The sequence below is a fragment of the Phalacrocorax carbo genome, chromosome 1, assembly GCF_963921805.1.
Source record: "Phalacrocorax carbo chromosome 1, bPhaCar2.1, whole genome shotgun sequence".
NCBI lineage: Eukaryota > Metazoa > Chordata > Aves > Suliformes > Phalacrocoracidae > Phalacrocorax > Phalacrocorax carbo.
Genome location: NC_087513.1, coordinates 81,647,191 through 81,667,859, shown reverse-complemented (window position 1 = coordinate 81,667,859; position 20,669 = coordinate 81,647,191). Strand labels below are relative to the sequence as shown.

The 20,669-nt window shown below is 43.1% G+C and overlaps 1 protein-coding gene across 1 annotated transcript; it reads right to left on the bottom strand.

Annotated features, from left to right (window-relative positions):
* Positions 1 to 740: 740 nt before the first annotated feature.
* Positions 741 to 16,729, bottom strand: NOBOX (NOBOX oogenesis homeobox). The gene is made up of 8 exons (XM_064462152.1): positions 14,453 to 16,729; positions 13,911 to 14,017; positions 13,235 to 13,353; positions 12,182 to 12,315; positions 4,704 to 4,974; positions 3,800 to 4,149; positions 1,557 to 1,908; positions 741 to 987 (listed from the first exon to the last, which is right to left on the bottom strand). The coding sequence occupies exons 1-8, from the start codon at positions 15,174 to 15,176 to the stop codon at positions 966 to 968; spliced, it is 2,079 nt and encodes a 692-aa protein (XP_064318222.1). The 5' UTR covers positions 15,177 to 16,729; the 3' UTR covers positions 741 to 965.
* Between the last annotated feature and the right edge of the window lie 3,940 nt (positions 16,730 to 20,669).

Here is a 20,669-nt window from a genome sequence, read left to right as displayed (position 1 = left end):
TATTCACACAGCAAGATTTGAGGAATGTGAGAGAAAAGCCACAGTTATGAAATATCGTATCAGTTTAAACTGCAACACATCCTAACAGGATGCAGATGTAAATGCAAGGCGTACATACCCAAGTAAACCGTCCACAGTTCCTGTTAACTGAAAAAGACAGTAGAGAGCTTAACCCCTCCCTTTTAAAATAACTGAGCCACCTCTCAGCAATAACCCATTGGGTCATTCCCAGAGATGATGACCACGTATCTCAAGAAAGTGGTACCCACCAAATATTTAAGTTATCAACTAATTCATAAAAAATTTTGGACAAAACAATCCTCAATCATGCAAACCCACCTACAATTCAAACAGGATGCTAAACCAATTAATTACTGATAGAGGTCTTGTTACAACTGCAGGCATTTATAGTTACAGTTTTGCTGTCATTTATTGTTATAGTTTTTACTGAAAATTTAAAAAAAAAATAAATTAAAGGCTAGCAAACACCATGGACTTCCCATGACACTTCTTCCACTATCTGGAGTCCCTGAAATTAGGTGTAGTTGCTGGAGTTCTTCACCCTGTTTTGCATATGTCTTATCCTTCCTGGGATCTCCTCCCACATATTTCAAGGTAACAGCCATACCTTCTGACTCTGGAATTCCCACCTACCCACATGACTCCGGTGCCTATATCAGCTCTTTCCTGTCTGTGAGCTCCTCAAGATTAGGATTCATTAAGAAGAATAAAGCCAGGAGATTTGCAAAAAACACAGATTAGAAGCTTTTATTGACTGAAATTTCCCTGCTTCTTTCCTCAGCGGGAGAATAATCATGGCAACAAGAAAAAAAAATACAACCCAGAAAAGAAAAAAAAGTGCTTCTGTTGCAAATATTATTATCATCTCTCTTTTTCTCTCTTCTTATTTTGCAGAGCTTAAAATAGTAACTCCTTCTCTTCCTTTTTTTTCTCAGAATGCAGCATCAGTCATTAGTTTCTTCTTCAGTATCTGAAGAAAAAACAAACAAATTCATAAGAAAATGTGATCTCACTTGACAAAGAATAACCTGATTTTTTTCAAATGTTTTATATTTCAAAATTAGACACACACCCCCAAAGAATATTTAAGGCGTAGGGCACCTTTCAACAAATCTAGAGTAAGGTAATTTTGTTTCCAAAATGAAAGTCTGAAAATGGAAAACCGAACAGAAAGCTCCCCTCTTCCCCTTCTCTTGCTCAAGAAGTTCTGCTTTGAAGAGAGGAGTATATGCCTCTGGAAATCTTAGAAATAATTAGCCCTGTGTAGCCATTCAGCTGACAACGGACAACGTCTGACAGAGAACTTTGCCACCTATGTTACTGACCTATAAGTCCCCATTTCTAAAAACAGAAGAATCTAAGGACTACATATAAGATAATGGGACCCATCTTGGATGGCAAGTCAGAAAAAAAAAGTTCCATTCCCATTCATGCCACAGTTTTGACCCTGCATTCAGAGGAGCTACTGCTGTCTTGGAACTCTTTCCATATTACCCCCTCTCAAAAAAAAAAAATAAAATCAGCTGGCCTTTCAGTTATCAACAATAGTCTCTCCTTTCTTGCCGCTACTCTCTACTTCCTCTCTTTCAGCAAAAGATTTCAACTCTGGCTCTGTTTGGTGGTTCTGGTATGAACTCTGGTCTGGTGGTGTGACTCCCTTTTGTTTTCCAGTATGTGGCATAGATCCCAGCGTTCTTCCATTGGGCACTTGAAGAAAATATGGAGAGGAGGGCAGGCAAGGTGGCTGAGTATAGGAAATCTCCTCTGTGAAGTACTGTCCTCCTGCTGTGCTGGAAAATGGCATATGTGAGCGCAACTGATTGGAGAACGGAGCTTCCTGTGTGTACAAATCATTCCAGGGGGCAGCTTGATAGGCAGTGATGCCTGCTGGGGAAAAAGCAACCAAGAAAGGGCAGAATAATGAAAATAAGGAAAGGAGGATTAAAACCACACATATGTAAAAATGTGCATGTTGTGCAAATACACTATTACAGTTATGCCTTAATGGTTACTGCAATGGAGCAGACATCACACACATGGGAAGGTTACCTTTGTTGTTGACATTGCAGTGTATTTATCCAGAACATACTTATTAGGAGGAAAAAATTAAGAAGTTCATAGCATTGTTACAATCTAAAAAACACGATGTTGCTTCAGCACAGATCCACATACATTACATATCATAGCACATTACATATCACAGATATGTAATGATATTAGACACAACCCCTGCCAATATTTTTGACTCCACTCCTGTTTTCCAAGTTAGCTCTGCAAAGCATAAGCTGGGTGCTTAATCTTCACTTTCATTTATTAAAGTTGCAATCCAGGAAGCAGGAATGTTATTAATTAATATCTATAATTGAACTAAACTGCTCACTTGCTTACATGCTGAAGTAAGAACTATGGGTGTGTCTACACTGATAGATTGGTTCCTTCCCCACTGCATTTCTAGAAGCCCAGGCCCTGGTCATCCACACCACACAACAGCCATAGGATCCCTTCCCTGAACAGAAGGATGGAATAAGAGACCATCAACTCTGCCTTGTTTCCTTCAACAATCCCCCAACTTCATCAGTCCTAACAAGGCTTGCAGCTTTCCACATCCCTTTATGCTCACACGACATACCCCAAGGCATGCAACACACACTTCTGGCATCACGCTATAAAAACATTAATTTGGTGTGCTGGGACACAGCCCTCTCATTAATTCTGGCACTTCAAACTGAAAAACCACAGAAAATAATTATTATGCCTTACAACCAGAGAGGAGAACCGGGCCAAGTATGCTAGATAGCATGGGTGCTGCCAACCTGTTCTGGAGAATGTTAGTCATGAACAGTGTGAACATGAGCCAGCTTGCACCCATGAGCCTGTGAGTCAGGCTCCTCTCCCTGACAAGGTCCACAAAACCGGTACAAAACCGGTACAAAAACAGGAGCAACATCTGTGGTCTAAAAACTCTTCTCTTACACTTTAAGAACAGAGATGTATTTTTCAGACTGTAAGCTTAATTCAACACACCTGACAGTCCAAAGAAATAAACTGCAATAGTGTATCTTTTGGTTGTACTTGGGCTTGAACAACTTCAAAATACAAATACCTGACACAAAACAAGGAGACTGACAATGCCATTTTTACCTAGTTACTTTTTAGAAAATTATGCTGAACTGGTTGAATCTAAGTGATGTTGCAAATTCATGTCAGAGGAAATAAAAGAAACACACTATAACCACACTCTGTTGGCCCCTGCCGCTAACTCTCTTCTTTTGTAGTACCCGAAGACACACAACGTTCTTTCAAAATCATTTCTGCGGAAGCCCAGCAGAGTTAGAAGCCTGTTTTTCTTGCTGTCTCCAACTATTCCAGTTGCTGTGGCACCTCTTTCACTCTGCGCCGTTGGTCCACACACACACCCACCCCCCAAAGGCATGGTAGTTTGTGCAACAGTACACTCCTGAAAAAGAAAAGTTAGCTCTCCATTCCAGACAAAACCATTGCACTACCCAACATATTCACATGGTAACACTCTGACATGCAGCCTACGTAGTAACTTTTGATTCAAATTAATGGATCTCTCAGAACTTAAAAAAAAAGCATACAAGGAAATTAGAAAAAAAAAGATGGGTGCTCTATATATGTATATAAGCGTACATGTATATGCACATTTCTTTTTTCTGTGACAGTTAACAGTAAAACCACTGCTCATCTGGAATGTTCCCAGGTATTGTTTAGTTACTCTAGAGGAGTGGGATGCCAAAAGATTTCAGAAATTTACCTGAGTTTCCACTTGGCTGCTGTAACAAGAGCTGTCCTCCCATGTGGTTTTGTGCATAGCCTTGTGTAGCTCCTGCTGCCCCATAGGTTACGACTCCACTGTTACCAGGCAAGGCGAGGAAAGCTGTATGGGACTCAGTGGGTGGTGGTGTAGGAGTGAGAGGGACACTGGAGAGCACATTGCTGGCCAGGTGACCTGGCAGATGATGGAACTGGGAGAGCTGGTGCTGCTGGGGATATTGGGGCAGCTGGTAAATTCCACCCTGGCTGCTGTACTGACAGTATGTGGTCTCTAGGTTGCCTGCTGACTCCAGCTGCCCAGGGTAATGGCAGGAAACTGGGGAACTCAAACTGCGGCAAGCAAGGAGAGACGCAATTCAGAGATTAAAGCAGGGTCAACAGCTACAGCAACCTGTACAATAAACAACTGTTGTATCTTCCCCTTGACAGCCACTCCAGCCCTTATCATGCCAACCCTTCCTCCCAAATGCCAGGCACAGGACAAGAGCAACAGAAACCACTTAAGCCAAGTGCTTTCACAGAAGGTTTCTTCACTAGTGGGGGATTTCCTTTCCTTCAGTTCTTCCCACTCTCCAAAGCACACCCACCCTCTCTCAGGGATTCCTTTTCACTGTGCCTCTGAACCCCACCTTCGCTTGACAGGCATGCAATTCTGAACACACTCTGACTAAAGGTACCACTTTTCTCATAGCAGGTGCCCTGTCCTACAATGCATATTATCACTTTTTCATACTCCATTTAAAGAACATCCTCACTCCCACATCTAACTTCTCATTTATGCTCCCACCTATTTCCTTGTCCTGTGTCCCACCTTCACCCTCCCAAGGCTTCTCCCAGGGTTCACTTTTTTCATCTCCCTCGAAGACAATCTCAACTCTTCCTACCCTTGGTTCTGGATGCTGGAAGTAAAGGCCTCCCCAGAGCCATTTTCCTGACTGGACAAGCTGCATTCGCTGTTGGGAGTGTCCAGCATCAAGGGAACAATATGGTTGTGGGAGCTGAAGGACAGACTGAGAGGTAGGCTGGCCCTGCGGATGGGTGGAGGGCTGGGAAGGCTAGGGAAGCACTCCATTCTGCTGGAACTGAAGTTGAGCTGTGGTAGTGCCTTTGTCTGAACTGCTTCACAAGATGCCACCATTTGTGCCACTGAAGAGACTGTGAATAAAAACAGAGATTGTCACAGTATGCTGTCATACCAAAAATTAAAAGGAGCAAGCAGAGGGAATGACAAGAGTGGCAGAAGAGAAAAGTAAGATGCTGGTGAAAGAGTAGAGGTTAATTGATGGGAATAAAAGTAAACAAGTACCAGCATTGCTGCTGGGAAGCAAAAAGGAGTAGCAGCAAGCTCTCTGGAACAAAGGATTATGTTTATTGGTTAAATAAAATTACCTTCATGATTTCAGTCTCTGCATACTGGATTTATTCAGCTCTCAAGAAGGCAGCCAAATGAAGCAAAGTACTTCCTGGAAAAAAGCCAGGAACAATCCCCCAGCCATCTTCCATCTCTACTGTCCTCTGGGAAGAGTGTGCTGCACAGATTACCCTTTTGAAAAATTTAACTGTGGTTTGAAAGAAACAAAAATGTGCCTTTAGAGATCCATTGTCGAGGCCATTTTTTAGCCAAATTTTCACTCGTGGTATGGCCTCTGATGAGTCATGCCGAAACAAAAAAAAAAAGCAAAACAAACAAAAAAACCACACCAAAAAAACAAAAAGGCAGAGATGTCAGCCAAAGGATCTTGGGAAAAAGCAGCTGGTAGATGGAAAAGGAAACCAACACCATTTGGCTGCTAGAATCTTGTTTGGTGACCTGTCTCCTCAGTCACTGCTGGAAAAGGAGAGAGGAACAGTTTCCTACAGAACAGCCTCTGTGGAAAGAGGACAATATAGCAAATGAAAAGGTCAGAATCACGTATGCTGGTGATCCAGAGTAACAACTATACACCGAACTTCAAGAAGCTTGCACATGGTGCAAGAGAACAAGATTCTCTTTTAATATGCCAAACAGCAAATGATTTCTCTCTTGAGAAGTGTAACCACCAGGTGTGCATGACAGAATTTGAACTGATTTTTCAAGTCCAGCTAGGCTGAACCAGCACAAGGATGAGGCAGACATGAGAACATATCACTGACTGTTCAGGTAAAATTGGTCACCTCCCACACATTGTAAAGCATCCAGGGAAAGCAAGCCAGATGGATAGTTTACAGCTGTACTTCACCCTTGCAGGCTTCCAGAGTAACATCAAATGCACTCCACCAGGTGTGAATCAAAGGCCTTAAACATAAAGCTGCCACAGCAAGCAACCTTTGGAGAGTTCTGGTATGCGTGCCCAGAGAGCTGATAAGGAGATTCCATTTCAACACCTTGCAGCATCATTTCTCAGATTCCCCAGTGTGCTGTGCAGTTGTGTCTATCTTATTGCATCTTCCCACATTCAATTCTTTTCAGCCTCTGCAACTATGGAAAGAGGGAGTCCTGACATTTCAATGAAAACCTGAATAGCCCTGATTTTGAGCTCATTTAGAAAACTAGAGCAAAATCTAGGATGGCATCTCTAAAGCATGCACATGCCAAAGCAATTCTCAGTAGTTTACTTTTTCTATTTGAACATACTACTTCCCCATGTCAGGCAGCATCTCTGATGTACCCGTCACACCCATTTTTTGACACGGCACAGATCTAGTCCCACAAAACAAAGCACTAGCCGAGACAACATTTAGCTTCCTTGCAAGTCAAAATGGCTTAGCCAGAAATGAAGCTGAAGATCTCTTCTGATTTTTTAAAACTTTCATTTGCACTGGTTTTCTTAACCTTTCTGGCCCAGAATGCAGCAGTTCACACAAACGTTATGAAACAGCAGCCTTGTGGAGCACAACTTACATGAAAAACAGTCTATATCCTGATCAAGCTTCAGTTCAATAATGACAGTAAGAATAGCTATTCTGCAGATGGCCTTAGTCTTGCTCAGGATGAATACAAGCAGTCCTAACCACATAGCCCGGGAAATCACTTCTAAACCCACTTTCACACCTCGTAAGAATTAAGTTCTGTTTTCTGAAATATTTGCAATGCTTAGCGCAGATGATCTCTGTGGATCATGGCAGTAGGACCCACAGGCAACGAGTTTGTGAAGACAGCACACTCGGGCTCCAAGGACTGGTTCAGCCTTTTATGAAGTTTCCTCTACTTCTTAGTCCTTTCAAAGACAGACACTGAATTTACATCTTCTGAATAAAGCCACAAATGCAGTAAGAATAAACAATTCCCAAAGAAGTAGTATCTGCTAAATCTGATACTATATTTACAGAAGATCTCAGCATCTTATGCAATGATGAGTTCTGATCAATGGCTTGAGATAATACTTATATTTTACAATTCTGTGGCTCTTCCTGATATTGATGAAGAGACACATATCCTCAGAAGGCTTTCCAATGAACATGCTGTGAACAACGGTGAACTGTTACATCCAGTAACAGTAGGATTTTTTATCACTTCCACTCTTTCTGGGTTTTCAGTCCATGAGACAGTCTTGGGAAGTTTGGAGAGCAATTTAATAATTTGCAGCTTCAGATCTCTGAACCAGGCCTGGCATTACACTTGCCTTAACTCAAGAATGGCTATTCTAAGTGTTCAGTTACACAGCTGTGTTTCCCCTACTATAGCTGCTTCCTCAACATCCTCGCAGAGTTAAGTGACCCATTCTTTAATGCAAATAGCTTCCAATGAATGTGATACAGTCTTAAATTAACAAAAATGGATGTGTATATTTCTGTCAGGATGACTGTGATTTCAGTCTTTCACCAGTCCTGAAGGAGACTCAGGCCTATTCTAGAGAGGTGTCCATGAACTTACAACACGGCATGGTTTCAACAGTGAAAACATGGTTTTCAAATGCTCTAGGAAGCTGCTTTCACTGTTGTTAACAGACCAGATCACATGCATGAGATTTGTAACCTAAGTGACGCCTATCTACATTGGAGCCGTATATTATTTTCTTAGTCAAGCGCTTATTATGTTGATTCCAAAAGGTCTTGGCATGAGATGCCTGCAATGATTCAGGCAGTAACTATGCAACTGCTTGCAGACTGTTTGGGAGGCTGGAGACCATGATTATAACTGTTCAACAAGCCCAGTGTTGGACACAATGCAGCTGATGTTTACAGTCTGAGCAACCAGTCTAGCCTCAGATGGTGTATTTGCTAGGGCTGCTTTCTCAAGCATCAAGAGTTCAGCAAAAGGCTCTGTTACTATAAGTCTTTATGTCATACACTATCCAATCCAGTTTCTTTTGATGAAACATGCCTCTGTAATTGCAGCATTTACTGGAACATCAATGGCCATCACAAAGCTTTTCATAGATACATCCTCTTCTTGAAATTATGAGAAAATACATCTCTCTTGTAAAGGACGTTTTGAAAGTAGACAAAATAGTCATCAAACTTAGGAGCAATGGCATTTTTCATTTAATGGATTGAAGATCAGTAAACCAACTTCAGTCTCTAACTGCACTGCTTTGAGGTGTGTCAGTCTGATCCTCTTCTGGATTTTCAGTATGCCAGAACCTACCACTTGTTGAAAAGGTATTACTCTTGCTTGCCATGTCAGCTAGCTTTAAAGTAATTTGTTCAAAAGCCAGAATCCTGTAAGTGATATCATTAGAGTTTGTAATTTATTTACTGTTCTTTGACAGATCACATCCGATTTCATCCAGTTGCTCCCAAGACTGCCGTTACAAACTCATCTCTGCCACTGAATAATCCTCTTGCTATGTGCGTAAGAGATACCAGCATAGGCTGGGCTCCTGACATATGTTCTCAGCAAGATAGCCACGTGAAAGAAAATATTTCCTGCAACTGCACCAGTGGGGCAGAAAAATCTCCTCCCACAAACCAGAGGCATAGAAAGTAACTTTTCTTTCTAAAGGGTCAACTCTAAAGAAAACATAAGCCAATGTTTTCAGCCAATGAATCACAGATATATACCCATAAGAAATCTCAGACAAACAACTTCAAATAACTGCAAATGTCAAAAAAGCCTCCATTAATTTAAAGCAAGCTATCTGTCTAGCAAAAGTAGTAAAAAAATGATTCTAAGATCAAGGCAAGCGCCAGACAATTTTTGAAGCACAAAAGGCTTTAGGGCAACTGGTGTGGCTAATATCAAAATCAGAAGCCATAACTGCTCAAATACAACTTGTTGGCATGTTTAATGAGCTTGTTTGTGGAACTGTACAAAACAGTGGGTCATTTAAAAAAAAAAAAAAACCAAACAAAAAACCGTAAACCAACATCCAGAACTACTGGCTGGAGTGAGTGAAAACAATGGCAAAGGCGGCACTGAACAGTCTCTGAAGGTAACAGATCATACTGTTCCTGTGCACTTAAATCATTTGCTTGTCCTGCTGAAAGTGGTTAAACACACTGCTACCAAGGAAAGCACCTGAATAGCCACTCGATTAGGCCACAGACTCTGGGTACAACTGCACCACTGCTCACAGGTCACAGATTATTTTGCTGAAACCTGCCATAAGCTGTTTCCACAAGGGCCACTTCTACTAAGCAATTGTTTTTGCCTTGTAAATTGATGACCTTTTTACTGATTTGTTCCCTCTTTTAATTTGCCTGTTACTTTGGATTTTATCCTATCCAAGTTTTATCTCCTTCATTTTCTGAGATATTCTAATGAAGAAAACAGGTGGACTCTCGATGGCCCCAATAATTGTCAAGATTTTTTTCTGAACAAGGAGACTGAATGAATTTGAAAGTTGCATTGTCTTTCATTTTCTGCTCTCATTCTCAAATAGAAAAGTCTGCCTACCCATTGCTAAGTAACAACAAAAAAAAAATGTTTCATTCCCCATGGCAGCGTTATCCCGCATCTAGTAAGGCAAAACTGCGACAGCTGTTCCTTTGATTGTGCCGTGCAGATCTCTCTTCTGCGAGAACTCCCTACACCTGGTAGCAGTCTCTTACCTCAGAGGGAGCACTAACTTAGGTCTCTACTCTTCCCAGGCCCCAATTTTCCCATGACTTGTAGGAACATAGTTTTTAAAGACTCCCACCTTCCATCAAATTTTATTAAACAAATTTCAAGGGCAGTACACATTTCAAAAACAAAGAGAGCATGTGGCTCATTACACACACCATATTCCTCCCTCCTCTTAGGAAACCAGGTTAAAAAACAATATTCAAAAAATCACAGTTCACGTGCATTAGCAAAGCATGCCTCTTTTCTGCAAAGTCATTTAGAAAAGGTACCTTTTTTTTTTCTTTTTCAAACAGATCTGTATCTGGAAAGTATTTATCAGCCTTAGATGACACAAACAGATTTCATTACTTCTTGTCCAGCATGATTTAAAGAGAACAAGGGGAAGCTTCTTCCCTCACATAGATGTACCAGAATGAAGGGCATTCTCATCCTCACATGTCCTTAACACCGAAGATACAGGGGTTTCGGACAAGCAAAGGAAGCATGTGTTTCATAATAGCTAGATGTATACACAGTAAATGCAACCGGTGGCAGTCGGCACCAAGTTCGAAGGATTCACAGAGTAAAAACCCAGCTATCTTTGTCACTCATTTTCTCACATACCCACTGCACTCTCAGGGACGTTCACTTGCCTTTTTAGCTCCTTACACATTATACAAAGAATTCAGATGGGATATTTCTTTCCTATCAGAAAGACTGCTTGTATTTTCCATGTGGAGAACTGCATCCCAATGTGCAGACTCCCCAGAAAGAAACTGCTCAATACAGACAGATGACAAGATCACATGCCTGAAAGAAACTCTATTTCTCTAACAAATATATTGTCTCTTGACTAAATAGCATGTCTGCAGGTGTACTTTAAACACCAGGAGAGTTCTGAATACAAGCGTAAAAATATGGGGATGTTTGTTTTGTTTCTTTTAAATGAATCATTTTGCAAAATCTTGGTCTTTGTCTAATTAAATACAGGACTCAGACTGCACCACTTCATCATTCTGGGAAGCAGTGAATTATTCAAACACTTTGACCATACTTACTCTGCTGCAAGTGGAAAAAACAGAACTAATGGAAGTTGTCATATTGGTTAAACAGCTCATAGAATTGACAAAAGTAGTCCTTGCCTTGAGACAGGCCAATTTAAATGACAGAAGTGCTAAATTATGGTATCAAGAAAGTATCTCAATTAAGTACTTTTAACATACATATCTATTTATTAGTATTCTAAACTTATTGATACAATCTTATAGTAGCTTTGTACAATGCCAAAATACTTTTAAGCTATCAGCACTACTAAAAAATATATTGAAGTCTTTGGATCATTATTAGAAAATGACTTGCACAGAACTGCCCTTAATACTAATAAACCTGGATATTTAGAATGCAATGAGGAGGCAGAAGTGATGGCATGACATTCAAAAGAAGGAATTACACTGGGAAGCACGAAAGTGTACACCACTGTACCACATGTCAGCGCATCTATTGCTTGGGATATTCATCCCTAAGGAAGTCACGAAGTCCTGTTCACTTTGGAAATACTTTCAAGTTGTGCCAACTTGGAAACATAAACATATATAGGAAATGCTTTAGGGAACATTCCTGACTCCGGGCAATCCACTGACACTGCACACATGAATACACAATTGAACAAATCCTCTTTTTGGTTGCCATCAATCTTTAATCTAATGTCTAAATGCAGTTCAGGTAGAAAACTGGTCCAACAGCACACCCCACTGACTTTCAACAACACTGCAACAGCCATTAAATTAAGCTGTATGCTTAAGAACTCAACTAGTCTCACTCCCTCAAGATTCTGCAAAAATGGAAGATTGCACTGTCCAAAGTCAAAGAATATCCTTTGGAGATTTAAAGGTATGGAGTACCTGAGGGAGGCTCTACAACCCCAGCAGTTTATACAATGCACCTTCCTTACACAGCTCACTTGACTACAGGTTGTAGCCAGAACGTTACGGTCTAAACCAGAATATGGGATGTGTGTCTCTGCCATGAAGAGCACAATAACCAGAATGATACTTTCACCATCATTCAGAGAAGTAGTATCAGTGTCAAACAGCTATTACAGAAGAACACCCTGATCATGTATCCTTATGAAGTCATATTAGAATTCCTTGCTTGCTTGTACTAGGACATGAATAAAGACCGCAAATTTGGCTCTAGCATTAGCATGGAGGCACCACTGTGCTGATACATAACTGGCAGATACCCCATTAGCTGAGAGCTGTTAAACTTGGTGTTCCTTTTTGGACTGATGGCATACGGCTCTCATTTGACCTTCCCTGAAGTGTTTGGGAACCTACCAGCACCACCAGCTAACGCTGTAGCTATGCAAAATACTTGTGCTGATAGGGGTCTCACCTGAGGAGGAGGCAAGTGGTGCAGGATGTCCACTGAGCAGGCTGGAGTAGTTCCCAGCTGTAGTGTCTACACCAAGCGTGGCAGACTGGTCATGAGCACTGTCAGGCAATGGAGGCATGGGCAGAAGAGGTGCCCTGGAGACATACATAAAGGGTATGAGCGTGGACCAGAAACAAGACAAGACATTATGACAAAGCATACACTCTTCTAACTATCCTACAATGGGCAAATCCTAGATCACTAGCAGGTGGAAAAGGAAAGTGCTGGCTGACTTGTGAGTGCGAGGAGAAAAAGTGCAAGGAACACTGTATCAGCAGTATTTGGGGAAGCAGCCCCAGGTCACTACTGTGGGAAGGACAGGCAGTAGGGACAGTGCAATGAAATCAGTCAGATGTTATCCAATCTTTCACTTAGTTCCATTCTGTTTTCTTCACATGAAGACTCTCACTCCAGATTGCCATAAATACCTCCCTGTGGAGACTAATTTCTTCCCTCACTCATTTACCCACTCCACTTTGAAACACCACCTATCCTCTTACATAATCCCTTCCCCCACCCCCCAATAAACGTCCCCTGCTCGCTTATGAAAGGTGCTAGCTTGTATTTCTTCAAAGAAGCTCATGACTCTGTAAGACTGATCTAAGCAAGCAGCATTTCCATCACCAGATGAAAATCTATGGACATGTAAAGCGATGGTGGAAGAAGGACTTGGATACAAGAATTCCCAAGGGCACACGAAGCGCCTGGCCAATGTATTCAAATAAACTAAAAATGAAGGGGTGATTCCACAGAACTTCCTATCTCATCCCTTGCTCTCTACATGACTTCAGCCACAGTAATTTCAAGTTTTATTTCAAAACAGTGCTACAGGTTAATCAAAAGTGCTTTTAAGAAGGTCCACTACAACTTGCCCAGAAATCTGACAGGTTACCAAGGTCCAACTCAATGGTCAGCATTCTGTAACTTAAAAATAAAGGGGAAATGGCAAAGGAAAATGTTTAATTTCTTAGGTATCTATTGTGGAGAAATGAGAAAACAGAGTAAGTCCCTCACCCATAACCATCTGACCCAAAGGGGACTGACAGAGCTGATGACGTTGAATACTTTTTGTTGCCTTTCACACTCAACTTCTCTGATTTCCGCCACTTCGCCCTGCGATTCTGAAACCAGACCTGATAAATGGAAAGAAAGGATGCATTCAGAGAGGAAACCATCTACACATGGGGACACAGGCAATGTATCAGCAATGACTGCCTCCACACATCACCTGGTTAGACCAGAAACCTTTCTTTCAGAGAAATAAACCCAAGAAATCTTTCTTCCAGAGAATCTGCAAGATCCATTGCAAACCGAAAGAATAACAGCAGAAAGATGGCCCCAAACACCAGCTTCCTTTGTTGCCCATGTTCTTCAAGATAAGAGATTAACTCCAATCTCCTTAGCCTCTTTTACCTACCCATTATGTGTCTCACTTAGGAAATGGGAAGAGATGGAGTACGCAACAGCAGACTCCACTGTTATTTTGGGTGGGGTACTTGGCTATGCAGTGTCCACCCCTGTGGGGTCTCTTCCTTCTCTTGTCATCAGTGGCAGATGCAGCCTCCATCCCATTACTCATGGGCTCCTCCTTCCTTCCTACTCAAACTCCTCCTCCCTGACCCAGTCCCTGTCTGTCCATTTTCTGCAAAGAACCTGCAGTCAGCAGCACTGTTACCCACACAGGTGTTACCATGATACGCTGTGGCGTTACACCAACCGCAGCCGCAATCTCCCTCCTCTTCTCATTATCGGGGTAGTGGTCTTCCTGGAACATCTTCTCCAACTCTTCTAGCTGCTCTAGAAATGGTGCATTATTCAAAGAGAGAGAGATGAGGAATATGTGATAAGAAAAAAAAAAAAAAAACCACAACCAAAACCCAAACAAACAAACAAAAGAAACAAGATGGGAAAAACAAAACAGAACATTTTTACTATTCTTAGAAATACAGGAACAACAGAAAAGGTGTTTTTTTTTTTAAGTAAACCACAAAAATAAACAAAAGTCATCTTCCACAGTAAAACACAGAGCATCACTAGCAATACTTCAAACATAAAGCACTCATCAACCTTGATTTGAAGAAGCCTTCACCCACCTAACAGTGTACAATGCATTGCAATACCAGCTAGAGCAGTTCAGCACCTCCATTCTGTGCCTTCAGTATGGTGAAGGAAACGTCAGTGCCACTGGCACTACAAGTGTCACTGTCTGCCAGTGGGTTCCCCAGTATCTACCTGTGCTATAGAAGGTGCGTGACTTCTTCCTGACCCGTGGTAGAATTTCTGGATTCTCAAGTAACTCTTTTTTTCCCTTGGTCCCATCATGGCTGCTTCTGGATTCCAGAACTGAAGACACCTTGTTGGATTGCTGAGCTGCAGCATTGGCTGAAGTGCATTTGGTTGATCGGCGAGTAGCTGGGCCACACATATCCCGCCTGCAGATGTCTCCAGGGATTCCACTAGATGCTTTCTCAGCGCACGTTCCACTTCTGTGGTTACTTTTTTTCTTCTTTGCCTCCTTTTCAATCCCATCAGAGTAATAGCTGTCACACTGTTCACGTGACCCTGACTGACTTGCGGGCTCCCGTGCAAATTCAACCACAGAAAGTGGGGACAGACCCTTCATGTCACTGAGGAAATCTGACAGCCCCCCCCACACTGAGGCAAGGTTGAGCTGGCCGTCAGGGGCTGCTGAGTCATGGGAAGTTGACCCAGTTACCTGCAGGGTGCAATATCTTCCATCTTCCTCCACCTTCTTTAGTGGGTTGATCCCATCTTCTGTTTCCAAGGTATCCTTTACAGCTGTGCTTTGGAAAGCAGATAGCACACTGCTCCCTGTACCAACATCATCAGCATCTACCACAAAGTGCTCAGTATTCAGCAATGCGTCCTCCTTCTCGTCCTTGCACTCTACAAGGAAAAAAAGAGAAACAACACCCCACACACCCCAGATGCACATTGCCTAAGCCAGATATGCCTGGATGGCACGAGAAAAAGGCTGTGCCTGGATAAGAAGTTTCAGTTATGGGAGGAGGAAAACACTACACAATGAAGCCCAACAGTGAGGACTGGAGAGTTCAAAATAAAGACCGTCACCAGGACAGAGTGCTGCTATGAAGGCAACAGCAAAGGATGCGATACGGTCAACGTGATTCAAATATCTGAGAAGAGAAAAGCCTCATTTTGAGAGCAAAGATGCCTTCAAAAACAACCAACTGTAAACTACAGGAAAAAATTAATTCCAGACACAAAGAATAAAGAGAAGGTTGCATATTACAAATACAGTAGTGGGAAAACAGCACTGGGGATAACAAAGGTCTTTCGAATAAGGAGCAGAACAAAAATCAATTACTTACCAAGACAAGTGTCACCTTATTAAAATAAGCAAAAGGAAAATAAAAGCAAAAGGAAAATACAAGCAAAATTCTGGTCCTCGGTGTCAGCAGTGATTATCTGACAAATGGCATCACTTTCTGATTGATAGAGGTTTCTGTTTCTATCATACTCAAGCTGACCAAGCAAAAAAAACCAAATAATTGTACAAGCTTCTAATACCTGCCTTAAATTAGTTTTCTGCAGCTTCAGCCACAACACTTACTAATAATAGACTTACAGATAGGTAATGAAAGAGCTGGCTGAGGACAAAAGTAGGTGAATAAGTCTGACTAAGTCTAACAAAAAGCACAAACTGCATTACCATAAGAGAAACTGAATAGTAGAAGACAGGTCAGAAAGAACACAGCAAGAGAGATAATTAAAATAGGCAAGAGAATAATAAAGACATATTATACTTTCCAGCTGGCATATACATTTCCAAAATAAAAAAACCACCTGATTGTCTCAGAATGTGTGAGTCTGTGTGATTTCTGCTACTTTAAAAAAAAAAAAAAAAGTAACTGTTTCTTAAGAATAGAAAGTAGAATAAATAAAACCAAACCTATATATCTGCCTCTGTCTGGAAAGAGGAAAGTTTGAGCAGGCTGTTGGCAGCATTTCAGTTGTATGTGCCTACCGAGAAATGTGGTTGTTTGATTTGGGGGGAAAAAGATCTAAAATAATTTTATTTCATCCTGTCCTACTTTTGATATATATTAGTGCAATACCAAAATAAAGGACTTGGTTTCTGCCTCAGTGTTTCCTTCTTAAACGATTGTTAACCAAGAAGGAACCCCACACCACCAGTCAGATGGGAGAATTTTCAAGGAAGTACAAGGGGATGCCAGGCTGCTTCCTAGACCTTCTAATTTGCTTTTAACAGGATTAAGAGAACTGAATTAGTTGCAGGGGAAAGACACAGAAGCAGGAAACTATGCAACTATAATAATTTGATCTTGTTTAGCAGCAACAGTTTCCAGTGCTGTTAAATGAGATGAAATATTCTGATGGGGAGGGTCAAGAACTGAGCAAGGCAGAAGCTGGCTGTGTTCTATAGAATTCCTTTTCCACCATTCTCCTCACTGCCTGAGCTTGTCTCATTATGTGAAAAAGCTAATATTTTCATATCACATTTCATTTCACATCACCCATCCTGTCACCCACCTTCTGCCTCAAATGAGGAACAGCACCTTCAGTTTAGTGCTTTGAGAAGGCTTTTTACTTATTTTTGTGCAAACAGCAGTATGTGCTTACATCATACACTTTGAAAATATATTTCAGTCTTGTGTATGTACCTTGTATCTGCAGCAAAGAGATTGACACCTGGGAGTTTTAGATCATCTACAAAAATATTCCTCCAAGAGAAAGTAAATTGCTGTCTCTATTTCTAAAACATAGAGCAAAGGCCTGACAACAACTTGGGATTGCCAAAGAAAAGACCTGAAATGAAAATAAAGTTTGAAAAGACAGGCCTTCACAGAAACAAATAGGGAGTTATCAAACCACTCCTTTCTCCCATCATTCATATGGCAAGAGACCAGACTGCGCGTCACTTTGTCCCACTTTTAGGTAAACATAACTTTAAGTGGAAGGGATTTAACTGACTGGGAACATCATACAGAGAGAGTCTGGAACACCTGAGCTGCTGAAAGTGCATGAGCAGGAAGCAAAGCCCTCTTTCTTCTCACAACCACCTGCTTAGACATTTCTTGGAACAAGGTAGCCACTTGCACAGTGTCAGCAAGATTTTTAAGGTTGCTTGGAGCAACCTGAACACATGCACAGGGAGAAATACCGACTTCACAGGTCCACCCACGCAAGCACAGACCAGGAGGAGGAAAAACTGGATGGGGGGCGAAGGTGTTAAGTGGCAGCAGCATAGAAACCCAGAGGCAGCAGGAACCCCTCAGTGTGATACGAGGGGCAGACCACCGGCCCCAGCCCTCACGCCAGCTTGCCAGGCACTTGTACAAGCCAGGTGGCAGGAATGCGGCGCAGGCAGCGGGCCGAGCAGCAGCCCGCAGCCCCAAATCCCCCGACACTCTCCGGGCAAAATGGTGGGTCACCCCCAGGGCCGGAGTAAGGCAGGACCGCCCGCCCAAGGCCACGAGGGGGCAAATGGCCACCGGCCCTCGCCGCCACCGGCCCTCGCCGCCACCGGCCGCTCGGCGGGCCCACCGCACAGGCGGCGGCAGCCTGGAGGAGGCGACGGGGCCGTTATCCTCCACCGGGGCTGCTCATTAGGCTCATTGCCGGGTGCCTCCCCCTTCCCGGTCATTAATGAGCGCCGGCGCCCCGGCCCCGCGGCCCGGCCCTTACCCAGCCCTTTGGGCTCCCGCTCCTCCTCCGCGCCCGCCCCGTCCATGCCGGCGCGGCGGCGGCGCGTCCGGCCCGGTTAATGCCCCGCCCGGCGACCTGCCCCGCGCGGGCTGCGGCCGCCGGCCCCGGCCGCCTCATCAAGGCCACCTGGGCCGCCAGCGACCGTCGGGGGAGAGCGGGGCCGAGGCTACCTGGCCGACCTGCCTCAGCCGCCCGCCCGGGCGGGCTGGGACCCCGCCGCTCCGCGCACCAGCAGCGGGGCTCGCCGGTACCGCAGCCCCGGGAGCCCCCCCGCCGCGGCCGGAGCAGGGCCGGCGGCTGGGGCTGGCACCCCGCTCGGAGCCCGCTGCGGCGGTTCGGGGCTCGCCGCCGCCCGCCTTCCTTCTGCCCCCTCCGGCGTCCCGGCCGTCCCGCCTCGCAGCGCGGCTGTGGGGGTCCGGAGAGCCGGTCTGCGAGGGGGGAGAAACCTGGCCCCCGCGCCTCGGGTACAGGAGTGTTTCTGGCACACCTGAAGGACCGCGCTTCGTGAGCTCCCGTGAGGAGCGGGCGTAAATATCGCTGCTAATCGCGTGCCTCGAAAACGCAGATGTTACAAAATTGGATCGCGTAACGCAAACGAGATGAACCTCATTATCTTTCCGTGTGAGCTGGCAGGAAGACATTCTTGTTTTGTGTGCTCTGGCTGCAGCTGCTCAGCAGTGCTTCTGATTCTCTATAAACTAGTGGTTGCAAGAAATAAATGACACTTCTTGACTTCTAGGCACTGTAATTTTGTGTCCTTTCAATACTTAACAATATATAGTTAAGAATAGACATGGCTCCTAACAGAGTGGTAACTAGTAGCAGTTAGTGATCTGCCACTACAGGTGTTGGCATCTGCTCAGGTAACATTTAAACCAGCTTTGTGCACCGGCAGGTGCCTACACGAGATGAAGGGCGGGAGTGAGCCAAGCCTGGCTTTCCTAATTTCCTTCTCACATGCAATTTTTGGAGAGACCTGTGCTGCAGCTGAGGTCACGGTGGGTCCAGAAACCAAGCCCTCTGCTCTTGCGTCCTCTGTGTACAGCTTTCCTAACCACCAAATGAAGTGTGGCTGACTGTAAACACAACTTGCATGTCTGCAAACAGCAAAGACAGTGCTCGCTTGAAGAATTGATTTGCTTAATCTTCTGCTGCACCAAGACAGAACATCCTTCATCCTCATCCTGGTTATTGGCTCAGTATCTCATTGCTGGCAGGGCGCCATTCTCTTACTGTGTGTTGCCCTGTATGCGCTGTCTTTATTTCAAGGTTTGCCTTAGGATTGAAGGTCCTGCTTCTGCAGATGCTTTCACCTGAGAGTAGTCTCTTTATGTTGAAGGAGTGTAACCTGAAACGTGTGTGCCAGCATTTTGGAGACAGTATAATTAGTCTAACACTGCACCTGGTTCAGCCACCAAATGCACACCAATGCCAGCATTCCACTAATGCTGGCTGGCTTGTGATTGTGGATAAAATGGCATTTAATTTGCCAGCAGCATTCAACTGACAAAACATAACTCTTACCTTAGAGGGGATGGGACCTCCTCAATGCTACATAAAAGTGCAAAGATAAAAATTACTAACTGCTTTAGAGGTTCCCGTTTCTAAGAAAGGTTGTGTTTATTTACTGAACTCTGGTACTAATGTCAGCTTCTCCCAGTATTGTGAAAGGGAATAAGAACTGTGGAGAATGCTGTCATTTATTTTCCTTTAGGAGGGGTCCAACATAGGTCTCCAGGGTTGTGAGCTTTTTTTTTTTAGAGCCACATACATATTTTTATATATGTATAATGCTTTTTTTATATGAGAACATGACAGCAGTCATAACATTTGCTTTTCAGACATAAACCATTATTTTCTCAGATTCTCAACAAAACTTTTTAAAGTTTGTGCTTCTATTTCATTGCTGTTCTTACCTCAAAAAGAAATGAGTGTAACTGCCCTCGTAACTGCCCTCTAAAGGTTGCCTTTAATTTTGTTTTCAGTATAGAAATACTGAATTTCTTTTGTCTAGATATGCTAAGTATCAGTCTCCACAGGTTCCTGTGGAAGATGATGGTTTCTTCATGCTTGAATTTACAGCCTGCCACTTATGAGAGATATACTGGCATCTCTCATACAGTGCTCCTAGTCTGTGGACTTTCTTTGGGGATCTTAGTAGAAAAGTACAGGGATTTGGCTGACAAACTCCATGTTTCTATTTCTGTTTAATACTGATTTGCTGGGAAATCAGGTTATCCACATTAGATAATATAGGGAGAGATCCTGGCTCATAAATAAGACTGCAACAGGACACAGCAGATACTCTGTCAACTTGATTCCTGCCTCCCGACTGTGCAGTTGTAAGTGATATTGTACTAGTTTGATAAAGTTTGTAGAAACCAAGGAGATAATAGTCAATTTCAGAAAGCATGAAGTAACTCAGTGCAGGTTTGGTTAGGGATTTTGGTGGCAGGATGGTGCTGGGACTAAATATTTAACTTAACAGTGAGAAGTTGAGGTCTATCTGAAATGTAAGAAATTGAAGTAAACCTGGGTTATTCTTAAAAGCATAAGCTGACCTTTAAATGTTCCTAAACATACAAAAACCTGAGAACAGGAAATAAAGGCTGTACCTGTGACAGGAAGAAGTTAACCTTTGATCCAACTAGTTAAACAGTATAGAAGTCCTGTCAGTCCCAACAACAGCAGCCTTGAAGTTTCCTATCTCAACAAGAATTTTAACCTGAACATACAG